The sequence below is a fragment of the Drosophila takahashii genome, chromosome 2L (genome assembly GCF_030179915.1).
Source record: "Drosophila takahashii strain IR98-3 E-12201 chromosome 2L, DtakHiC1v2, whole genome shotgun sequence".
NCBI classification, from domain to species: Eukaryota; Metazoa; Arthropoda; class Insecta; order Diptera; family Drosophilidae; genus Drosophila; species Drosophila takahashii.
The window spans coordinates 31,150,620-31,175,321 of record NC_091678.1 but is presented as its reverse complement, the minus strand read 5'-3'; the positions used below and the strand labels follow the sequence as shown (position 1 = coordinate 31,175,321).

At 40.2% G+C, this 24,702-nt stretch overlaps 1 protein-coding gene across 8 annotated transcripts in view; it reads right to left on the bottom strand.

The window, feature by feature from the left end:
- LOC108054886 (uro-adherence factor A) overlaps positions 1-24,702 on the bottom strand; it is a 234,497-nt gene that overhangs the window by 63,916 nt on the left and 145,879 nt on the right. For all 8 annotated transcript variants that reach the window (XR_011420455.1, XM_070219433.1, XM_070219425.1 and 5 more), the window contains one exon: positions 17,794-18,404. Coding sequence is in view for 7 of the 8 variants with exons in the window: in XM_070219433.1 (XP_070075534.1) it covers positions 17,794-18,404 (611 nt within the window). In the remaining variant the exon portion in view is untranslated. The remainder of the gene's footprint in view (positions 1-17,793; positions 18,405-24,702) is intronic.

Here is a 24,702-nt window from a genome sequence, read left to right as displayed (position 1 = left end):
GAGCCTGTAAATGGAAAGTGCCATGAAATGAGCCTAGGTTTTTACCACAGAGAGGTGCGGGGGCGTAGTTAACACCAAAACCCCCTGTCTACGCCCCTGTGTCTTGAACAGAACCACAAGGGTATAGATTATTAAAATAATTGTCAAAGCCATCGACAAATTTTATATGTACAATATATATATTTTTTTAATAAACAAATGATTCATGTCCACATCGTCCATTTCTTTGTCGAATTCTAAAACTTCGCAAATATAACTTCATTTAATAAGCTATTCATGTTATATTTCATTCACATTGACACTTGAAACGGAAAGTATTCCCAAGGCTCCCCCAAATAATTCTATAATGTGAATGGGCTATAAGAAGAAAAGAGATTTATAGTACAAAATATCAACTTATTAACAATAACACTGTGTAACAGCATTAACTGTTTTTTTATTTACCTTGATGGATGCCATAAAATTATATTCGCATCTAATCTGTTAAAAAAAGAAATACGCAAAAGAAAACCTAACCATTCCACAGAACTGCGGATTTTATCCATCGAAATACTCTTTATGAGTTTTGTGATATTAGATTTTTAACACCCCTGCAGAGATAATGATTTCATTAAGAAGATTGCAACGCAGTGAAGTAGACGTTTCCGACAACGTAAAGTAATATATTCTTGATCAGCATCACTAGAAGAGTCGATCTAGCCATGTCCGTCTCTCCGTCCATCTGTCCGCCCGTTTCTACGCAAAACTAATCCCTCAGTTTTTAAGCTTTCCCATTTTATATTGAAGGTTGTGAGGAGTTGAATAACTCCCCACAAATAACAGCAGCAAGAATAACGGATGGCCGGCCGCATACCAGTTACGCGGCGAATTAGCGTAGTAGCGGCGCGGCGAAGAGAGTTTGGAGAATGAGAGAGTGGAGACATCAAGTCAAAGAGAGAGGACTCTGATGGAGAGGATTGCAGAGATTCCGCGGGCGGAGCGCAAAAGGAAATAACGGAACTGCACCGGACTTTGGACTCTGCCGTGGACTTTGGACTAGGGGGCACAGGCGTGCCACATGCACCATTGAAATCAGCGGGACGGCGGCAACACGCGGAACTACAATTGGAGGCCGTGCATGAAGGACAAGTGGAAAGGAACCGCAGTCTTTGAACATGGATTGGAGAGATGCCGCGGGCAGAGCACAAAAGGGAAATAACGGTTCCCGGAGGCCCTATAAAAAGCCACCGAGCGCTGGCAGCTGGATCAGTCGATCACGAGGAGTCAATCCGTCAAGATCAGTCAAGGTATCAAAGTGAATAAGTCAGGCAACCAGTGCCAAGTAATCTAAAGTAAAAACACAAGTGAAGTCGTCGGAAGCAGCGCCGTGAAAGCCTACAAGGAACAAGATCGCTACGTCGAGACGTTTGGGATTGGATCATCAGGAATCTCCGAATTGAGACACAGGTAGCTGAGGTCCAGAGGGCATCACACGGCTAAGCCAAGGCGAACTGTTACTACTCCTGTTCCGGCTAAATCCTCGCATTACGTCTGGCGTGTCTATCAGAGTCGAGCAGTGAAGTCCTGCGACAAGAGATCGTGAACTCGGGGCGAGAGGCGTCTAAGCCCAGGGTGCCTTGTTTCAAACACTACTTTGGCTGGTCCCGCCGTCAGCCCAGTCGAAATGGAAATCGAACAGGTCCTGGCGCGACCAGCCAGAAAGGGCGACCGGCAGTCGGCCGCAGTAGGCGCTGTCCTAGAGAGACCCAACGGTTCTACGAGCCCGGGACCGGCGTGTATCCAAACCCCAAGTACCAGAAGCCACGCTACGTCCAAAAACCAGCACATCCAGGAGCAGAGCATCGGTCATCAAGCTACGCGGAAACGTCACGAACGAGCTAGTGGGTGAGACCAGGGTGGAACTTTGGTTTACACTAGGCGTAAAAGGAAGGTGGAGTACTAGGCAGCTTCCAGGTGACCACCTAGAACCCGTGAATTCTGTGCTTTCTCACTGACGAACACACAACTTCTCTGATCTACCCGCACGAATAGCGAGCAGACCTACAAAAATCAATTCGTTACAAGGTAACATAATCGGAACCGGCCGGAACGGACAACTACGCAGCGGAAAAATTCCTCTGGAAAATAACATGTTTTCATCAGGTTTCTCCATACATGCGGAAGCGACAAAACCTCATTCACCCCTTGCATTTCTTCCATATCTGGTTTCAAAATACACAGGGGGTGACACAAAAAGTAAGGAGGAAATGATGTTTCTATATGGATCAGCAGTAGAATGCAGGCCAAAATCCACTGTTTTTTTTGCCTTCCCGCATTATAAATTTTCCACACGTACACTCAGTTATGGTTTTCCTCCACTTGCAATATCTACTTTTCTACACCCTCCCAGTTTTTGGTTTCTACTGCTTTGCTATATCCGATTTTCCACAATTAAAAAACATGTTTCATATAATATTTTTTTGTGTATTTATTAATAATATTTACAATCAAAGCATTGGAATTAAACATTGTTGAAAATGTCTGAAACATTCCCGTTTACCCTCTGATCAGCTGTTTCATGTCGGGTATCTACAACAAAGAAAAAATGAAATATGGCAAATGCAGGCGCAACATTTCTGGTCCCAAAAAGTCTCAATCGGCCTGTCTGAAATAAATGTAATATTTGATTATGCTAAATAACTAAGTTAGTACTGAATACAACCATAATGACGAAAATATCTGTGGTACTAACCTCTGTAACGCTGAAATGAAGATTATTAAACGACGAAATTTAATTTATCACTCACCTTTTTCTTGTTCTTTAGATTAAAATTAAATTAAAATTTACTATTTGTTACGTACGCCCTCTCCTTCAATTTATTTGATGAAGAAAGATGCACGTAGAAAAACCACAACTAATCTCAAGGCAAAGGGAGAGTGGCAATCGACACATTGACTCACCGAAAACAAGCAAAGGAATGTGCAATTTGACGTTCTTTTGAATGGCATACGGTCAGAACAACGACCGTAACCCTACACCAGTAGGTAACAAAGTGCATCAGTCGGGCATTGACACTAAAATAACCCACCTAAATAACCCAACCTATCACGGGGGTCGAGAAAAAGCTCTGTACTGGTATAAAAGACCGTAGCCGGATAGAGAAGGGAGACAGAGTTCACTCTGATCTCACGGTGCTATAGTGTAAGCACTACATTCCCGAAGCCGCTAATGACTGCAGCCAAGACCAGAAATCCTGAAGATAGTCCTGTTTGCCGTCGATGAACAGCAAACATATCCTTGAAGGAAGTCCATTGAAGCCAGCAAACATATCCTGGGAAGAAGTCCTACTACACCCTCGTCCTAATGCGGTTATTCCACTACATTGTTTGGCTCATTCATTAGAGCATTCATTGGAGGCTTAGAAAGGGACAAATATATATGCTATTTTTGGGATTTGTTTGGATAAGATGGCATGGTCACTTCAAATTTAGACGTTAAATTTAAACTTTATAATTCAAATAACTTTGACTGGTTAAATCATAAAGGTTGAAGGCTGTAAAATTAATAGTGTGTGTTGCCAAAAAATCAGACACTTTTACCAAGTTTTTAAATTGTTTTGGGCTGTTTAAAGCAGGGCAGTGAACCCATATTATTTTTGCATGGGTTCGGTTCGGGGTTCAAACCTAATCGATAGATAATGTTCCGGTTTGCGAACCGGTTCAATGATGAGCCGGAGCAGGGTTCAGGTTCGAACCAGGGTTCAAAAATTTTTTTCTTTAATGAAATAATAAAGTCAACATTTATTTCCATGTATTTTCATTGAAATATGTACCATAACATTATGACTTATAAGTAAAGTTACTAGATTTATGAATTATAAAGTGTTTACCAGTTAAGGCAAAGAGTATACTCTTTGCTTTAATCATGTAATTTTAATGTGGGCATACTGCGAAAAGTTTTGGAAGATGATAGTTATATATTATTAGATTGTTTGAGTTAGATGCAGTCATTGCATAGCCAAAAAAATTTGCGCATTTTTATTTCCCTTAGTAAATAAACTCTATGTTAATATGATCAGAAAACCCCCCACACTGTTGAATAAAAAACACGAACACACAAAATAAATTTTTCGTGAACCGAACCGAATATCAAAAAAAAAGTTCCGGTTCGGTTCCGGTTCAATTATAAAAAAATTCGGGGCTCCGGTTTACGGTTCGGTTCGTTTCCTAAAAAAGTGAACCACTCCGGTTCGGAGTGGTTCAGCTCCGGAGTGGTTCACAGCCCTGGTTTAAAGTACATCTGTAATTGTTTTTAATACCCGGCATTAATTTTTAGGAAGGCAATTTTATATAAATTTATAGACGCAGTTATGTCTTTATATAGAAATATGCGAGTTATTTTTAGTTGGCAACGGAGTAATTAGGCCACTAAAATAATTTTTGTATTGTTCATATTTGTTTATAGCACCTTATTAGACGCAAAAGGTTTGGCAATTCAACCAAAAAAAATCAAATCAATTTTTATTATTGATCCCATTTCACAGTAGCCCTAATAAATGAGCAAAATTGTACTTTTTAGATTCGATTTTGCTCATTGCTCATCGGTTCAGGTAGTACCGTATTGAGGCATTTTACAATACCAAAAAAAAATACCAAAAGTGCCCATCGGTTTTTACAATTTGCTCATTGATTGCTTATTGCAGCCGACATATATCTGTCTTGCTCGCACCTACGTAAAATTGTATATGCTGAGAAAAAATTGCACTAATGAATGACCCGAACAATGTAGTGGAATAACCGCATTAAGAAGAATTATTTTTATTATCAAGGACTTCATCATGGGAGGAACTAATTTAAGACCATAAGTATGTTCGCCAGTATGGCTTAGAATCCTTTAAAGATTACGATCCCGTAATTTGGGGTCCCAAATAGACCCACCCTAATATATATATTAGAAGAACCAGCCTTTTTTTTTATTGTGTCTTTTAACGATAGTGTTTTGCACGTATATATATATATGTTTATAATTTCTTCAAACGAACCCAGAATCCGGAGCGTCGAGATCTCATCGCCCAGGACTAAAAGGAGTAAGTTTGTCGGAACACGGTTCCTTTATCAATCATATATATATAAATCCGTGCACCATGATTAACCATCGGGCCCTAGCGGTCACTCTTAGAAACGAACCACATTTCTACATTAAAGTAAAGTATCAATAATCCAAATTGAATTGGCCGATCACCATAAATGATCTATAACTTTTATACATTGAGACCTTCCGTCTGGATTTTTCCCCACTTTTACATTGTACAAAAGTAGAAAAGACCATAGTTTGTGCCACGGTACCCAACGCTACAGTTTATTCTGAAAACATCTCTAATGAATTTCTGGGAGAGGTTAGTACCTTTGTCATCCGTAAGATGAACTAATCAGAAAAATAATACAGTAATAAAAAAAAAACACAATAATACATTATCTAACTATTTTTAATTATCTCTTTACATAAGTTAACTTTTTATAATATAATAAAACATTGATTTTTCAGCGGCTAGTATCAGCCTTGTGTTTGTATGAACAAAAACAAGAGCCTCAGAGCGACGTTTGTAGTCGTGAATAGTCGGCAATTTGCTGACGTGGGCACCTTGTACGGGTGGTAAATTTGATACTCTCCGCTAACAAACTTTGTAGGTGAACTAAAAATTAAATTCAAATGTATTCCTAATAATAATATTACTCATAAATGGCACTAGCCAATATTTTATCCAATAAAATTATAATGTGAAAACGAACTTAAAATCATGAAGTGCTAAGTTTTCAGAAAGGGGGTGCTAAAGCGATAAGTGGAGTAGGTGAAGAATAATGACCTAACTTTCGACAGACAACCTTGACAGTAGGGGATCGTATTGCGCGGCCCGCGACGATCCATTTGGCACACGAATGTGTGAAGGGGAGGGAATGTGGCCGAAACATGGCCCGATCGTGTTACGATCAAGCAAAAGCTTAGCTTGTGGGGCAATGTAGACTGATGACCGACGGACGTTACGACTCTTACTATTTTTCAGGCATCTTAATATTTATTCTCGTTATGTTGGAGAGGAGAAAGTCTTACCAAGAACCCACCCCATCCGGCGAGCTTATGCCGGCAAAAATTGGTGCCTGAACATCGGATGACTTTCCCTCGGCCCAAGTCCTTTCAGGACTAGGGCACTAATATGCCTACGTAACATATTTTCACTTTTTGCACCAAATTTTAAATTAATGTGACCCTGCATCATACATATGATAATACCAATATTCGGAAGAAAGATAATTGGTCATAATTCCGTTGTAAGTTAAGGTCATACTTTGCCCGCGAATAAATATTTCCTTAAAGATAATACTTTTTAGGGACCTTAATCATTAAAGGTTACGTATATTATAGGTATAGTTATCAGTTACACTAGTTTACAGCCGAAATGCTCCCCAGCAATTGATGGCAAATTCTGTAAGTTTTGGACCCCTAGATCACGAATAAAGCACTAATTTTTTTTTCGATGGCACAGTTTTTTTTTTTTTAAGATTTTTTCAAGTTCGAAATGTTAAATTTCGGATTTTTTTCGAATTTCTTCTTATATCTCGGCAGATATCCACCCGATTGGGTTTTATTTTAAAGTCAATAGATCAGAGCTTAACTTTGCCATACAGATCAATATGATTGGATAAGTAATGGCTGCGCAGAAACTTGACAAAGTTGAAAAATGTGTTTTTTGGTCGACTGTAAGTCGGCTGTATATATCGTAAAAACTCAAAGTAAATCCGTTGAAAAATCATAATGGTTACAAACTTAAAGCTTACATCCTACCGAATAAAACAAGCCGGATATGCCCCAAATCCATGGAAAACTGGATTTAAGGTGGATTTTTAAAGTTCGGATTTTTCCACTTTTTTCGGTTGACAGAGTCCAAATTTAAGTTTTATCATAGGCGGCGACATGTAAACAAAAATAATTGGTGTTGGCAGCCGGGTCACATTTGCCATCTACCATCAAAAACTGTGCCATCAAAAAAAATTAATGCTATTTTCGTGGTCTAGAGGTCCAACACTAACAGAATTTGCCATCAATTGCTGGGGAGCACACCAAGAATATTATTTTGTAAACTAGTGTTATCAATAACATCTATAACATCTATCTGCGCATAACTTTTTAATGAACGGTCCGATTTAAAAAAAATTTCGATAGGTATAAATATACACAGCAAAATTGCATTTATACTTTTCGGAAATCTTAAAAGGTGTGGGCGCCAGGCACAAAATCGTTAGTGGGTGATTGTGGGCGTAAGAGGGGGCGTGGCGCTCGGCTTAAATAAACTTGCGCTGCGTAGGAAGCCCAAGAATATGTGTGGGTAATCCCAACTTTCTAGCTTTTGAAGTTTCCGAGATCTCAGCGTTCATACGGACAGACAGAGGGACAGACAGACAGACGGACATGGCTATATCGATTCGGCTAGTGACCCTGTTACATACTTTTGCACGGGTACAATATACCCTTTACTTGTTACGTCGGCATATTAGTGCCCCAGTCCTGAGAAGGACTTGGGCCGAGGAAGTTGCGTCCTGAGCAGGCACGCTGGCTGCCGGCTAAGCTCGCCGTATTTGGGGTGGGTTCTTTGGAAGCCACTTCCTCTCCAACATAATGAGAATAAATTTATCGTGCCTGAAAAATGGATAGAATTCGTAACGTCCGTTGGTCTTCTGTCTGCACTGCCCCACAAGCTCAGCTGTAGCTTGATCGTAACACGATCGGGCTGTGTTTCGGCCACATTCCCTCCCCTTCACACTTCGTGTGCCAAATGGATCGTCGCGGGCCGCGCAATACGATCCCCTAATGTCGCGGTCGTCAGTCAAAAGTTGGGTCACTGTTCTTGACCCCTTCCTCCATGTTTACCAGCTCCCCCCCTTTTAATCGGTTTCTACCAACACATTATGAGATTCAATTCACATTATAAATTTATTGTAAAAAGGTTTTGTGTATGTGTGCATAATGATTGACAAAAATATATATAATAGGTATAAGTTGATGATAAAAAAAATATAAAAGAGAGTGAATTAAATATAAAAATGTTTATGAAGACTAATACTAAACGTGTCAATATAAAGATTATATAAAAGATATGTATAAAATATAAATGTTGGGTTCCTTTCAAATTATGGTGATTATGTAGTGTTTCTTTTCTTTTTTGTTTTGTTTTTTTTTTTTTTTTTTTTGTGTGTACTTAGAACAGATTAGTTATTTTTATTGATCATAAAAATAGTGACATCACCTAGCAAACTGTTGGAAATGAGTTCTGAATATACTCGTACATTGGGTACCGCGGCTACTATCATAGCTTTTTCTTGTTTGTTGCAATGAATTAATGGAGAGAAATCTAGACAGAAGGTCTCAAGGTATAAATTCTCCAGTTCTGTTACGGATATTGATAGATTGACTTTGGATAGCAAATATTTTACTTTAATAGCGAAATGAGGTTCTCTTGTAAGAGTAGTTAACATCGTCTGTGTTGTGATCATGGTGAAGTTGTACATATATATATATAGATTTAGAGGAAAACAAATATAGAAACTTACTTATTGAAGTCCTGGCGATGAGATCTCGACGCTCCGGATGCTTTGGGTTTTAAATAATTATTAAATTGGGCATATATATATATATATATATATGTATATATATATTCTTCGCCGTCCTCGTCGGTTTGAGAGTTTGTAAGAATTACGGAATCAGGCCAGGAGAGACCTGCTATATAAACCCGACAACACGACAAATCCGAATCAGACTGCAATGACCATGAGGCCCCAAAAGCGTCGGTTTAATGGAGTCGCGTGGGATATACGCGAGATCAAGAAGGAGATAACAGAAAAAATATCCTTTCTTGAGCATTCCCTCGAGTTAATTGATTGGCTCAAACATATGATAACATGGAGGGAGGACCAAATCCGGCAAAAACTAATACAAGTTCGGCAAGAGGAGGACGAGAAGGAAGCAAACCGCCTCCGGGAAGAAATTGGAGTAATCAAGACGGATATATCAGATGATCAGGACCACCTACAGAGGGTCTATGGAAATGTGGACTGGAACATCCTGTCCGTCTACCGGACGCGAATGGAGCTGCGGCGGTTGGAAGGATAGTTGACGCGACCCGCACCCAAGAGCCTGATCAGATTGTAATAAAAAAAAAAAATAAATAAATAAATAAATACAAATATAGATAAAAATACTGAAGAAAAAACTCTGTTTCAAAAAAAAAAAAAAAAAAAAGGGGGAAGATATTGACAATAGCCACAGCAAAATATCCCGGCTAGTTCAGTCGATAGACCACGAGACTCTGTATCCCAGGGTATGGGTCGAGGCCACACGTTGGGCTGGACTCACGCACAAAGAGAAAAAAAAGCACCCTGTAACCGCCTGTCGTAGGATCCTTTTTGCGAGGTCGTTCCATACGGAATCCGCATCGACGACATCGAGCCTGTTACGAGCGCCGGTTATGGCGGGAAGCGAGGCAAAAAGGGGGCCAGCAGAAGCCACAATCTCTGAAGTTGCGAAAGAAGAAAGAAAGACCAGCTTTGCACAATGGAATATAATGCACCAATTGGGCAATTCAATGGAATATTGTATCGGTCAGTAAAAGCAGCGAGAGACTGAAATGAACCCGAAAGCTGACGCTAGCTAAATCCAAAGCGGGCCAGTTAGCTAGAACAAGGGGAAATGAGTACCTAGATGGGAACACTTAGGTACGAAAATAAGAACCCGGAAGCAAAAAGAAAAGCTCTAACTACGGTACAAAAGAACTATGACTCTACGGAGAAGGCAGTCAGATTCGCAGGTACGGCCGGCAATAATACCAATCGAGCGCAAATAACAAAAATAATACGTTCGACGGAAAGTTCAACACAGTGAACATGAATCCTTGTTTCGCGTTTCACGGAGATTCCGTTTAAGGACTAAAGATAAAAAAAAAATGGGGTCCAAAGTTTCAAAAGCGGAAGGCAATACTGCCAACGTTATAAACAATGTGGAAGTGATAGACCACAAGGACGAAATCGTGAAAGTCTTTAATGTCTTGTGTCTAATTGCCGGGTTACTAGTGCTCCTTATAGTCCTCCGAGGACTCCAAATGTACAAGAAAACAGTACAACGCCGTCGGGATCATGGACACGAACTAGAGAGGATCGTGGCCGCCGCCTCTAACTGGCCCGAAAGAAGCCGGGATTAAGTGCAGAACAAAAAAAAGAGGAAAAAAATGAATTAAATCAAATCATTGTCAGCCACTGCAATGAAAAACTACAACAAAGGCAGCAACGCTAACAATAAAATAAATTAAAACAAATAATTATCAGTAACAGAACAGAAAACCCAAAACAAAATCAGCCACCACACGAACGTGCATGTGTAATAAGAAGCTCATTGAGAAGTTCCCGCAGTAAAGTTCACCTGGATGACCGAGTGCCGCTTTTCTTTCATTCCCTCCATATTCTTATAGTTTTTTTTTCATTTTTTGTCTGTTCAGTGTTTTATAAGAAATGAAAATTAATAGTTACGTGAAAAACGCAATGTTCAAAATATGTATTACCCAAAAATATTATTTTTAAGTGCACTAATACACCTACATATACATATATATATATATGCCCAATTTAATATTTATTTAAAACCCAAAGCATCCGGAGCGTCGAGATCTCATCGCCAGGACATCAATAAGTAAGTTTCTATATTTGTTTTCCTCTAAATCTATATATATATATGTACAACTTCACCATGATCACAACACAGACGGTGTTAACTACTCTTACAAGAGAACCTCATTTCGCTATTAAAGTAAAATATTTGCTATCCAAAGTCAATCTACCAATATCCGTAACAGAACTGGAGAATTTATACCTTGAGACCTTCTGTCTAGATTTCTCTCCATTAATTCATTGCAACAAACAAGAAAAAGCTATGATAGTAGCCGCGGTACCCAATGTACGAGTATATTCAGAACTCATTTCCAACAGTTTGCTAGGTGATGTCACTATTTTTATGATCAATAAAAATAACTAATCTGTTCTAAGTACACACAATAAAAAAAAAAAAAAAAAAAAAACAAAAAAGAAAAGAAACACTACATAATCACCATAATTTGAAAGGAACCCAACATTTATATTTTATACATATCTTTTATATAATCTTTATATTGACACTTTTAGTATTAGTCTTCATAAACATTTTTATATTTAATTCACTCTCTTTTATATTTTTTTTATCATCAACACACTTACACCTATTATATATATTTTTGTCAATCATCATGCACACATACACAAAACCTTTTTACAATAAATTTATAATGTGAATTGAATCTCATAATGTGTTGGTAGAAACCGATTAAAAGGGGGGGACTTGGTAAACATGGAGGAAGGGGTCAAGAACAGTGACACAACTTTTGACTGACGACCGCGACATTAGGGGATCGTATTGCGCGGCCCGCGACGATCCATTTGGCACACGAAGTGTGAAGGGGAGGGAATGTGGCCGAAACACAGCCCGATCGTGTTACGATCAAGCTACAGCTGAGCTTGTGGGGCAGTGCAGACAGAAGACCAACGGACGTTACGAATTCTATCCATTTTTCAGGCACGATAAATTTATTCTCATTATGTTGGAGAGGAAGTGGCTTCCAAAGAACCCACCCTAAATACGGCGAGCTTAGCCGGCCGCCAGCGTGCCTGCTCAGGACGCAACTTCCTCGGCCCAAGTCCTTCTCAGGACTGGGGCACTAATATGCCGACGTAACAGAATTGGCGCCCAACGCAGGACTTTTGTATATTCTTTAAGGAATTTTTGTAGGATTCACCATTTAGATACTTATGGTGTCTGAGTTGGTGTACCTTCTACCTTCGGTATAACCCACATCTCTAAATACCAAAATTTAATTTCGCTATTGTTAACGCAAGGGAGATAAGTAATTTAAATCAATGCTAGCGTCATTTTTTTTGTTGTTGTTTTGTTTTATGGTAGATTGCAAAATATTTAGAATGTAAAGTCCACAACTTCTGCGACAGTCAGAATTGAGGAGGCCTCTCAATCGGAATTTTGTCTCAGAATTGAGTTATGACTTTATACTTTGGTTCCTTTTTAAAATCATAGATATCCTTTGTTTGAACATGGCAAAATTTACTAAGAATTTCGGAGAGAAATATGAGTGTTCCTTTTTATAATATTATTAAAACACTACGTGCAAGACCTACTTTTTATTTTTTTTTAGGGATTTCAATTCAAGGGCTTCCTTTGGCCGACGCTATCCGCTTGACTAGGCTATGCCAGGTCTTTCGAGAGGTTCGAGTCCAGATCAAGCTGAGTTGCTGCAAAGGCTGCGGCGTAACAACTGGCGGTGTCAGGATGTTGAGAGTTCGTGCCTGATCAGCGTTCTCAGGACCAGGGGGGAGGGGGCGTACTGACCGGATCCATACAGCCGACGCTATCCGTTTGTATTAGGCTATGCCAGGTCGCTCGAGAGGTTCGAGTCTGTATGGATACCACAACTACAAGGGCGGGTGACGAATTGTATCTCTCTGACCGACGCTATCCGTTTGTACTAGGCGATGCCAGGTCGCTCGAGAGGTTCGAGACCAGGGAGAGAGGAAGCAGCGAGGCAGTTCCTAGTGTCTTGGAATAAAGCTCTTTTCGTCTGTCTATGAGTGAGCTTAGCTGTTTTCCGATGACGGGGGGAGGGGGTTCGGACAATATCTTCTACGGGGAATCAGCACTCCGGTGGAGGCTGTATTCCTGGGAAGAGGTCGGTAGGGCATGGGCGAAACTGGTAACTCCGGTGGAGGCCAGTTGAATTCACCAAGCATGATGTCAGCCATTATTATACAAGGCAACGAACTAAAGGCAACACTCGCAACGCAGATCACAGAGTTAAACACACAAATGATAAATCTCCAGTTGCGAGTCGCTGAAGTAAGCGAAGCACAGGGATCCGGGAACTTATCAGGAGGCAATAGCTCCACTCCACAACTAGCCAGGGGACGAGAACCAACAGCAAATGGTCATAGTACCAGACATAGGAATCACGACGGGACAGGCTTCAGGGGATCCGCCTACTCCGAATGAACGAGAGAGGGGAGAGACTACTAGTATGCGGGAAGTTTCACAGCTAATTAGTCGATCAGCTGGAAACCAAAACGCCAGACTCGACAAGTGGAATCTCAAGCTTGATGGCACTGCCAGGGGTATGTCCGTGGAGAGTTTTCTGTTTCGGGTGGAAAGGATGAAGGATTTATACGGGTGCACGGAGGAAAAGGTGTTTAGAGAGTTTCATGTGTTACTCACAGGCCCCGCCTTAAAGTGGTATTGGCAACTGTTAGAAGACAAAGCTGATGAGTACGAATTCGGCTACTTTTCGCTGACACGAGAAATGACCAGGGCGTTCTCAGCCTCGGAAAACGATTATGTTACCATCAAAGATCTGGTGGAGCGGCACCAGGGGTATAATGAGAGTTTGGACGATTACATCTCGGCAATGCACAATCTGCATTTTAAGATGCGAAGGAAAATTCCGGAATCAGACCTGGTGGAGATTTTGAAAGAGAATTTGAACTCCCAACTCGGAGCATTTATGTTGCCTTCTCCAATAGATTCGTTAGCAGAGTTCAAAAAGAAGGGAAGGCGGTTAGAGAAGTGGATAAGAGATAAGAGAGCACGGCCGCGACACGTCAACGAGATTTTCAACGAGTCGGAAGAAGACAGCGAATCAGAAGAGTACCAACTTGAGGCGTTCCAAAAAGACCGGCGATCACAGGGAGCGAAGGCGGAAAAACCGAGCAGGATGAACCCATTCCGGCAAAACGCAAACAAAAAAGGTTTCGCAGGATGGAACGGACCAGAAGCAGAAGGAGAGTGCTCATCCCCGTTTCACACATACTTGTGTTACACGTGCAACAAGCCGGCCGATTTCTATCGCCACCGTAACCAAGCGGACGGGACAGGATGCCAAGCCCGGTTCCATGACACACAGTGTCATTACTGTGGCAAAAGTGACTCGTATCACTCAACGCAGGCTCCTTTTTTATCGAAAGGTCTGACCAGGGACGCAGGGGAGCCCGGTCAGAAAAACGAGACCCAGAAGCAATAAAGAACACGATAGCGAGCCCGGCGCAGATTTCTCCGCATAAATCATTTCAGCAGCGGAAGACGGAGTATGAGGCGGCTCGCGCACGAATCTTTAACCCGGACGATAAAAAAAAGGACGAGAGACAGCACCGGAAGGACAAGAAGCTTCAGCACCTACATCATTCTATGGATACCACACGGGAATTTAGGAAAAAATTAGTGGCTTCCATTGTCAGCCTAAAAAACGACAACCGCTTGTTTGCCAAGACTAGAGTAGACGGCGAGGAGATAGTCGCGTTACTAGACACCGGAGCAAGCGCCAACTGCATTGGAAAAGGAGCGGAGGTGTTTTTGCGAGGGCGAGAACAGAAAGTGAAAAAGCTAACAAAGCAGAACGTCCAAACCGCTAGCGGGGGAAAAACCCAGGTTACGGGCATGATCACCTTACCAGTAGAATGGCAAGAAGAAACGAAAGAACTAGAGTTCTTGATAGTGCCAGCCTTACAGCAATCGTTTTATTTTGTGATTGAGTTCTGGGAGGAGTTTGGGCTTCCGCTACCAGGACAACGCTATGTGCGGGTAGCCGAGGTAGATCCAGTGCCACCCATAGAAGAAGACAAGCCGGCACGGCAGGAGACCGCATACACTCCGCATAAACTCTCGATAGAACAAGTAACCATCTTAAACCAACTGGTGGCAACCTTTCCATCATGTTCAGACATGGGCTTAGGGAAGACTGGTTTAGAAGAGCATGTCATATAAGTTACCCAGGAAAACCTGCCGATTAAGCAAAGGCACTATCCCATCTCGCCAGCAAAACAACAGCTGGTGTTTGCCGAACTTGATCGAATGCTAAGTTTGGGAGTGATTGAGGAAAGTAACAGTAGCTGGAGCTCCCCAGTCACCTTGGTGCAGAAAGGCACGAAAAACCGTCTTTGCTTAGATGCCCGCAAAGTAAATTCCCGGACTATAAAAAATGCGTATCCCTTACCACACATTGAGGGCTTATTGAGTCGGCTGCAAGAAACATATTATATTTCGGCAATAGATTTGAAAGACGCCTTCTGGCAAATACCCTTAGAAGCCAAGAGCAGGGAGAAGACAGCTTTTACCGTGCCAGGTCGGCCGTTGTATCAGTTTACGGTTATGCCATTTGGCTTATGCAATGCAGCACAGAGAATGTGCCGACTAATGGACAAAGTTATTCCAGCTGCACTTCGGGAGAATGTATTTGTATATCTGGACGATCTGCTGGTATGTTCGCCTACTATTGAGGCACATTTAAATATGTTGCGGCAGGTCAGTGACTGCTTAAGAAGGGCAAAGCTGACGATTAACGTGGATAAAAGTAAATTCTGCTACAGCCAAGCTAAATATCTAGGGTATAATGTAGGCGGAGGTTGCATAAAACAGACCAGACAAAAATACAGGCGATTCAAGAGTTTCCGCAGCCCACTTCCGCCAAGCAAATGCGGAGATTTTTGGGTATGACAGGATGGTATCGGCGTTTTATTCAGAATTACTCACAAACGGCGGCGCCGCTCCATGAGAGTCTAAAAAAAGATCGGATTAAGAAATATGAACTTGACCAAGAAGGAGTGAAAGCATTTGAGGCTCTGAAAACCAGCATGGTTTCCGCGCCAGTACTAATAGCCCCGAATTTCTCCAAACCCTTCACAATTCAATGCGACGCATCCACAACGGGGGTAGCAGGCGTGTTATTTCAAACCGACGAGGACGGCGGAGAACATCCAATCGCATACATGTCTGCAAAGTTGAATAAAGCTCAGCGGAACTATTCCATTACGGAACTGGAGTGTTATGCTGCGATTTTAAGTATTAGTAAATTCCGACCATATGTGGAAGGCATGCCTTTTAAAGTAATCACGGATCATGCTAGTTTAAAGTGGCTCATGGGACAAAAAGATTTGTCAGGAAGATTGGCAAGGTGGAGTTTAAAATTGCAAGCTTTTGATTTCCAGATTGAGCATAGGAAAGGGGCACTGAACGTAGTCCCCGACGCGCTCTCGAGAACACATATGGACGAGATAGCTACAGAAGACCCGGCAGAAATCCAAGTGGATCTAAAGGCGGACGCATTCCAGTCAAAAGAGTACCGAGAGCTGGTTCTGGCAGTGGAGAGGCACGCAGAAAAGACACCAGACATTCAGGTTTCTGAAGGCTATGTGTACAAACGATTAGGCTTCCGGTCGGGAGAAGTAATTAACGAAGACCGAGCTTGGAAACTGTGGGTTCCGCTAGAGCTTAGGCAGGATATCGCCTTTCAAGCTCATCACGGCAAGACGGCAGGTCATGGAGGGATCCACAAAACACTGGAAAGAATTCGACAGTTTTATTACTGGCCCGGCATGACAGTCAGCGTACAAGAAATAATAAAGAATTGTGAAGTATGCAAAGTCAGCAAAACCGCCAACAAAACGAACCGACCCCCAATGGGCAAACAAATCATAACAGAACGCCCGGGGCAAAGATTATATATTGATTTCATGGGACCATACCCCAGAACAAAATCTGGAAACACCGTAATCTTTGTATGTCTAGATCATTTTACTAAGTTCGTTTGGTTAGAACCAATGCGGAAAGCTACAGCTGGAGGAGTCGTCAGCTTTCTGGAGAAGTCAATTTTTCATCAGTTTGGAGTGCCAGAGTTTATACAATCCGATAACGGCAAGCAGTTCGTCTCTCAGGTATTCGCAGAACTGCTCGAGCAACATGTAATTCGACACATACGAACTTCTATGCTCCACAAGCTAATGCAGCTGAAAGGGTAAACCGATCCATATTGCAAATGCTCCGCGCAACGACTGAGAAAGACCAGCGGAATTGGGACTCCCACTTAAGTCGAATAGCGTGTACTCTAAGAAGTGCCTATCATGAAGCGTTGGGATTGGAACCATACTATGCGATGTTTGGGACACGGATGGTCATGCACGCCAGTGCGTATGCGATAATGAGACGACTTGGCGGGGTCACAGCAACCGATCAAGTAGTGTGCTTAGCGGACAAGATGGTGTTAAGCCGAGATCGAGTGAATAAATGTTTAACCCGTGCACACGAGAAAGCGGAAAGGACATATAATACCCGCAGCAGAGAAGTCGAGTTTGCCGTAGGACAGGTAGTATACCGAAAAAACTATCGGCAAAGTAACCGAGCGGAAGGGTATAATGAATTAGGCAATGGAGTTGGCAAAAGTGTTGGTGTATACCATGCCAAAGACCTGTATATAGCCTGACCCCCTGAATGAAATCCAAAGAACCCACCCCAAATACGGCGAGCTTATCCGGCAGCCAGCGTGCCTGCTCAGGACGCAACTTCATCGGCCCAAGTCCTTCTCAGGACTGGGGCACTAATATGCCGACGTAACATACTCTACGAGTAACGGTTATATTAATATTATTTTGCACATTTCTGAATTTCAAATTAAATTTTAAATTATTGGATCACTATATCATATAGCTGCCATAGGAACGGTTGGAAATTGTAATAAAAAACAAAAGAGAACCCTATAGTCGAGTACTTCGACTATCAGTTTCCTGTTACTGAGCTAAAGGGTGTGCGAGGATGATGGAGATATGTAGTCGTCAGACTGATAGACAGACAGGCTATAATCTTTATGTTAAAAGCATTAGTAAGTGATTTGATGTAGCAGTTCTTCTCGCACATACCGTTCATGGGGCGTCCGCTGGGATAACTTCTCTGTGCTGCGCCATCCCAAGTACGGCTGCCGGTAAGAATTGCGCAACACGCCGCTACTGCTGGCTACGGACAAGAAGCTGCTATTAATAGGAGCTCCGCGGGCAAAACTTCCGCGCTGTGACACACTTGGCGACGTCTGAAAGGAGTTGAGGTGAGAGGTAGACCAGCGTGTGGCACCCACGCCCGTCTGCGCAGAAGCTGGGCCGTGTCCCTTCGTCGGTCCGCATGCATAGATGCTCTGGCCGCCGTGATGGCTGTGCGCCGAAGGACTCATCAGGAGAGGACTTCGGTCAAAGCGCTGCGATCCCAGTGAGCTGAGAGAGGTCGTCTTTGAGTTGAGCCCCTGCCAGCGTCCCGAATCCTGTGTGCGCATGCGGGTGAAGTGGCCAGGTCGGTATCCGCCGGAGTTTGACTTTGTGGTGACGTTGTCGCCATCTGCTACCTTTACGGTCTCTTTATTGTAATGACGAAACCAGTCCGGAATATTAAGCCTTTGAAGCGATGCCTGGACGCGCAGTTGGTGCTCACTCAAGACGGCTGGATTGTGATCGTGCGACTTCTGCAGTTCGTTTTCGGGGGGCTGTAAGCGATAAAAAAGCGTAAACGGTAATTATTATCCCGAGTTAGTATATAAAGATTTCTGTGCCCTTACAGCACTCTGTAATTGTTCCTGTTCAGATAAATAAAAGGAGTCGAGAAAGCCGATTTGCTTTTAAGAATAGTTTAACTGGTCTTTAAGTTTTACGGGGATATAGCTACCAGGGCCGAGAAAACGGCCCTTAGAGAAACAAAACAGTTTTGACGATAAGTAAGAAAAAAGGTAATAGTCGAGAACAGAACACCCCACAAATTACGATGGAAAGTGACTTAATAAGAATATACGGGCAGAACTGTTAAACTATTACCATAAATAAATTACATTCAAAATCTTGTATCCATAAATCTTTATACGATTTTCAATTTACTAGGCATTATCCGAAAAACCGGCCGCACAATGAACTGTGGGAAAAAAATGTTTTTTGGCATAAACTTTAGTTTTAAAGGTAGGGCCTTGAAAATTATACTCCTTATGCACAAATAGAATCTCGCTTTTTTCCTTTTTTTGGCGTGTAATAAAAGATCTTTTTTATAAATTTTATTCAGACGCATTTTCGCCTAGAGCACCAACAGGCAGAACGCTAGACTTTATAATTTGGTAGCCGTGAACCAAGACTTTTTGTAAAATTAGAGATAAAGGATACCATGTCAACTTTTTTAAATATAAATCAAAGGTTTCTCGACAGAAGTCTCTAAATTTTTCGGAGTCTATTTAAAATTCACATGACATAGCAATACAAATTATATGCAATTTTTTAAGAATTTGGACAATAATATTTAATATTAATGAAAGTAGCTCACAGTTTGCGAATGCTCGCCTTGCCGTGTTTCCTTCGTTATTGCTACCGCTTTCATTTTGCTTTGGAATTTCAACATTTAAGCCCATTTCATTCCCAAAGCCTTGCTTGAATATGTTTGTTTTGAATCAAACGCTTATTCTTATTGGAATTCTTATTGATGCGCCATATCAATTTGGTAAGACAGCTTTAGAACGAACTCTAAAAATCTTATCCAAACGTGTAAGGGACTAATACAAAACTTAAGATTTGAATTTTGAACTTTAAAAATGTTTGAATCTATGTCACTAGTATTCAATAGTTGCTTCGGCTTTCCATCGCAAATTGAGCAAGATTGACATGAATAGGTTCCAGTTAAAGTATTAAGTATAAAGGGTCATATAAGGTTCAAATGAGTTTATGGTAAATAAATTACTTACTACGGTTTCTCCATTTAAAAAATCATTTCCAATTTTTTTTTACTCTACGGCAAAAAACCTTAAAATTTAGAAAAATGTTCTTGAAAATATAAAAATAAAAGTATTTTTGCTTATAGACTAATTTTTTTAAAATATACCCATATATGGGTTAACTTTTGATAAGTACCTAAATCGCAATTTCTGTCCGAATATAAAAAATTATTTGTTTTTTTATACCCGTTACTCGTAGAGTAAAAGGGTATACTAGATTCGTGCAAAAGTATGTAACAGCTAGAAGGAAGCGTTTCCGACCCCATAAAGTATATATATTCTTGATCAGGGTCACTAGCCGAGTCGATCTAGCCATGTCCGTCTGTCCGTCTGTCCGTCTGTCTGTCTGTCTGTCTGTCTGTCTGTCTGTCTGTCTGTCTGTCTGTCTGTCCGTCTGTATGAACGCTGAGATCTCAGAAACTACAAAAGCTAGAAGGTTGAGATTTCCCACACATATTCTTTGGCTTCCTACGCAGCGCAAGTTTATTTTAGCCGAGCGCCACGCCCCCTCTAACGCCCACAATCGCCCACTAACGATTTTAAAATGGGTCCTGCGCCCACATCTTCAAAGATTTCCGAGAAGTATAAATGCAATTTTGTTGTGTATATTTATACCTATCGAAATGTAGAAGACATTTTTCAAATCGGACCATTCATTAAAAAGTTATACGCAATCAAAAATTATATATCTATCTCCCTCGCACTCCCTTTAGCTGAGTTACGATTATTAGTCGGGACACCAACCCGACACAGCGTTCGCACTCCCTTTAGCTGAGTGACGGGTATTAGATAGTCGGGACAACAACCCGACTATAGCGTTCTCTCTTGTTTTTTTATAAATAAATACGTTTTTTTGTATTGTTTATGGGCATGTGCTATTTTTAGGTAGTGAACTATTTTTCATGCTATTAATTCCTTAAAATTGATCGCTTTAAATTGAACATTTATGTCCATTTGTAGTATTTTTAAGTTCACAATGGCTTTAAATCACCATTTTAGGCCATGTTTCCTTAAATATAGGAATTTTTATACCCTTGCAGAGGGTATTATAATTTCAGTCAGATGTTTGCAACGCAATGAAGGAGACGTTTCCGACCACATAAAGTATATTGATCAGCATCAATAGCCGAGTCCATCTAGCCTTGTCCGTCTGTCCGTCTGTCAGTCTGTCCGTCTGTCCGTTTCTATGCGAACTAGTCCCTCAGTTATAAAGCTATCGAGATGAAACTTTCCCAAAAGTCTTCTTTCTATTGCAGGTAGTATATATGTCGGAACGAGCCGGATCGGACCACTATATCTTATGGCTCCCATAGGAATAATCAAAAAAATAATAGAAAAACTATTGTAACTTTGTAGAAAGTAGGCGTTTTGATTTTTGACTACTTAAAAACAACATTTTAAGTAGGTATACCTGCAAGGGTATATAAACTTCGGCTGGCCGAAGTTAACTTCCTTTCTTGTTTTTTTCTGAGTATAGTGTTTCCTCAGCTTTTAAGGTCACAGAAAACCATTCCAATAAAATTTCCCCCGAATAGCAAATCTCGGTGTCACAGACGTCATTTTTGACGGTTTCTAAATATCCCCTACTTTGCCGGACGTTTTGATAAAATTAACCAACAAATGTTTGTCAAAAGTAGAATTTTAAAATTTTTTATATTCAAATCATCTACAAAAATCCTTCGGCAAACCGTCCAACCTGACAGTGTAGTTGTCGAAATGTTGTGTAAACGAATTATTTATTCAAAGGTTTTTAGTATTGTAGTTGAAAATTAAACTTATTTCTGGTAAAAATATCATGTTAAAAAAAGTTGTAGTTATTGAAAAATTAATAAAATCATGCCGCCTTCGCAAAAAGATGGCAGCAAAGTCCACTATGGGGAAAAAGTATTTTTGGCATAAACTCTAGTTTTAAAGATAGAGCCTTGAAAATTGTAATATATACTCCTTATGCACAAATAGAATTTCGGTTTTTTCCATTTTTTGAAAATACCGTACGGTTGTAAATACACCACACACAGCCACCCGCCCACCACCACCCTATTATGGTCAACCCCCTACAAATGTTCAAAATATTTTTTTTTTATTAATAGAAAACATATTTATTAAGAAAAAAATATAAGATAGGATAAGGCTGTTTTTAAATAAGGTGTGTTTCAAAATTATACGACAGCAACACACTTATTTTTTGAAAATTTGTAGCGTTGTTGTTGTTTATAGAAAGCGAAACATTTAAATGCAGATCGAAAGAACATTGTATGAAGTGTACGAAAAAAAATACCACGCGTCCTTGATCCTCTTTTTAAGGACTTACCGCTAATTTTTTGAAATATAGTCTATTTTTCGGCTATGTGCGATCGTTTCATAATTATACGACACCATCAATTTTTTCCGGTTCCAATGATCAAACTTAACCAAAATTTTTTTTACTGGTTAAATATAAACTAAAAGGTTCCATTTTGAGAGTAATCCAGCCCAAAGGTCCTTTCGATGTTCAACTCATACATAAACATTAAATATGTCTCTCTACACCTTAAAAAAGTAGTTTTTCGAAGTCATATCCCACAATTCGTCTTAACTTTTGGCTGGTCAATATTCTTAACACTTTTGAATCAAATAAAAATCTTGTTCAGTTCATTACGTGCACGAAACAGACCTAAAAAATAATTTTTTTTAAGAATTAACCGTTTGGAACAAAACCTGTTTTATTTCAAAAATATTTGATTTTGGGCGATATTTCCTGTCAAAATGCAAAAATTTGTTCTTCAAAATCTTAATAAACTTTCCACATTTCACGATTTGAACATTTGAAACGAGATCCCCAGTCCGCGCCACTTTGAAGTTTTTTCCAAATTTTTTTCATACGAATTTGAGTGTTTTCTTCATGGGATTTCATTCAGGGTAAGCAGATTGGGGATCGTATTACAAATGTTCCAATCGTGAAATGTAGAAAGTTTATTAAGGTTTTGAGGAACAAATTTTTGAATTTTGACAGGAAGTATCGCCCAAAATCAAATATTTTTAGAATAAATCAGGTTTGTTCCAAAAGGGCAGTTCATAAAAAAAATTATTTTTAAGGTCTGTTTCGTGCACGTAATGAACTGAACAAGATTTTTATTTGATTCAAAAGTGTTAAGAATATTGACCAGCCAAAAGTTAAGTCGAATTGTGGGATATGACTTCGAAAAACTACTTTTTTAAGGTGTAGAGAGACATATTCAATATTTATGTATGAGTTTAACATTGAAAGGACCTTTGGGCTGGATTACTCTCAAAATGGAACCTTTTAGTTTATATTTAACCAGAAAAAAAATTTCGGTTAAGTTTGATCATTGGAACCGGAAAAAATCGATGGTGTCGTATAATTATGAAACGATCGCACATAGCCGAAAAATAGACTATATTTCAATAAATTTGCGGTAAGTCCCTAAAAAGAGGATCAAGGACGCGTGGTATTTTTTTTCGTACACATCATACATTGTTCTTTCGATCTGCATTTAAATGTTTCGCTTTCTATAAACAACAAAAACTCTTCAAATTTTCAAAAGAAAAGTGTGTTGGTGTCGCATAATTTTGAAACACACCTTTAAAATTGTTATTATCCTCCATCTTAAGCCTCTGAAAAAAAGCCAAAAAGTTAAAAATTTGGTGGTTTTTTTAAAAGGGGCAAAAACCGGCAAAAAGCAATATTAACACTTGTTTCTTTATTATTTTGTTAATACATTTCTATAACAACCTTAACAGAACACAAACACTTTTGTTAGTTTTCGGCTAAAATAGACATACACAAGACATTAAATAACTGGACAATGCAAACAGTTACAACACAATTCGTTTTTAGAAGTATTTAAGCACACTTTGACGTAAATTTTCCATATTTTTGTTTATTTTGTAGCCCTCTAAACACTTTGCAGGCCGTTGGGAAACTTTGAAGTCAAATTAGCTCGTTGTTTCTTCGAGATGAGCACGTTAATCGATAGACTTTAATTGGCTACAAAAACTTATCGGTGGCGCGTAAATTTTTTTTAAAATTGTTCTAAAAAGTTTAACCATTATAGTATTAAAAAAAATATTTGTTTTTTAAATTAGTAACCTTTATTTTTTGCGTTTATGCCAAAAAGCGGACTTTTTCCACATAGTGCATTCGCGATCGACATTGCCAAAGGATTTACTCAGGGCGGCCGCGTTCTTGTTACCACTGCCTGGAAGGATCTGGCCAATGAGTTAAATCCCCATGGACTACTATGTAAAACTACTTTTAAGGATCTCCTCTGCATCCTAGCCTCTCGCAGTTTATGACTTCGCAAGTACTCTAAAGCAGGAGTTCGTGCATATGGCATTTTTCGATAATTATTGAATATTCGACATTTAGTGTATGCATCCAGCCCTGGCTTTTCCGGTAAATTTTCCGAAAACATTTATAGTAATAGCCAGGCGGCTACTAAATCAATCTACTCGACAAATACAAACTCCCGAACAATAGCAGACTTTCGCAAATCTCTCCACAAGATGGCTAGTCAGTTTACTGTAGTCCCGGGTCACCGGGACATCGTAGGCAACTCTATAGCTGACGAACTAGCCAGGCAAGGCACCACTATACCTCTCCTTCAAGGAAAGGAGAATGTTAGCATGCCTAAGGCTACTTGCAAGCTAATTATTAAAAACCAATTCAACAAATTAACAGTGCCGAATCTCTTACTAGACATGGCCTGCAATAAACAATAAAAAAACATCGGAACTACTTATACTACTTAACTACTGGCTCGATTGCGCACACGCCGGCAGGCTAAAAGCCACAAAAAAATTATTTCTGTAGAAGCTGCAGAGATGATGATGAAGAGGAAAATGTGGAATGCCTACTCTGTTCTTGCCCAGCCCTATGCAGGCTTAGACTGAAACACTTAGGATATCCCTTCATAAATGATCTAACCGAAATATCGGAGATTAGCCTTAAAAATTTAAGCTCCCCTCCTGATTGGGAACTGGCTGATCAACCAACCTAAAGGCTGGCACATCACCAAAAGACCCAAAAAAAATC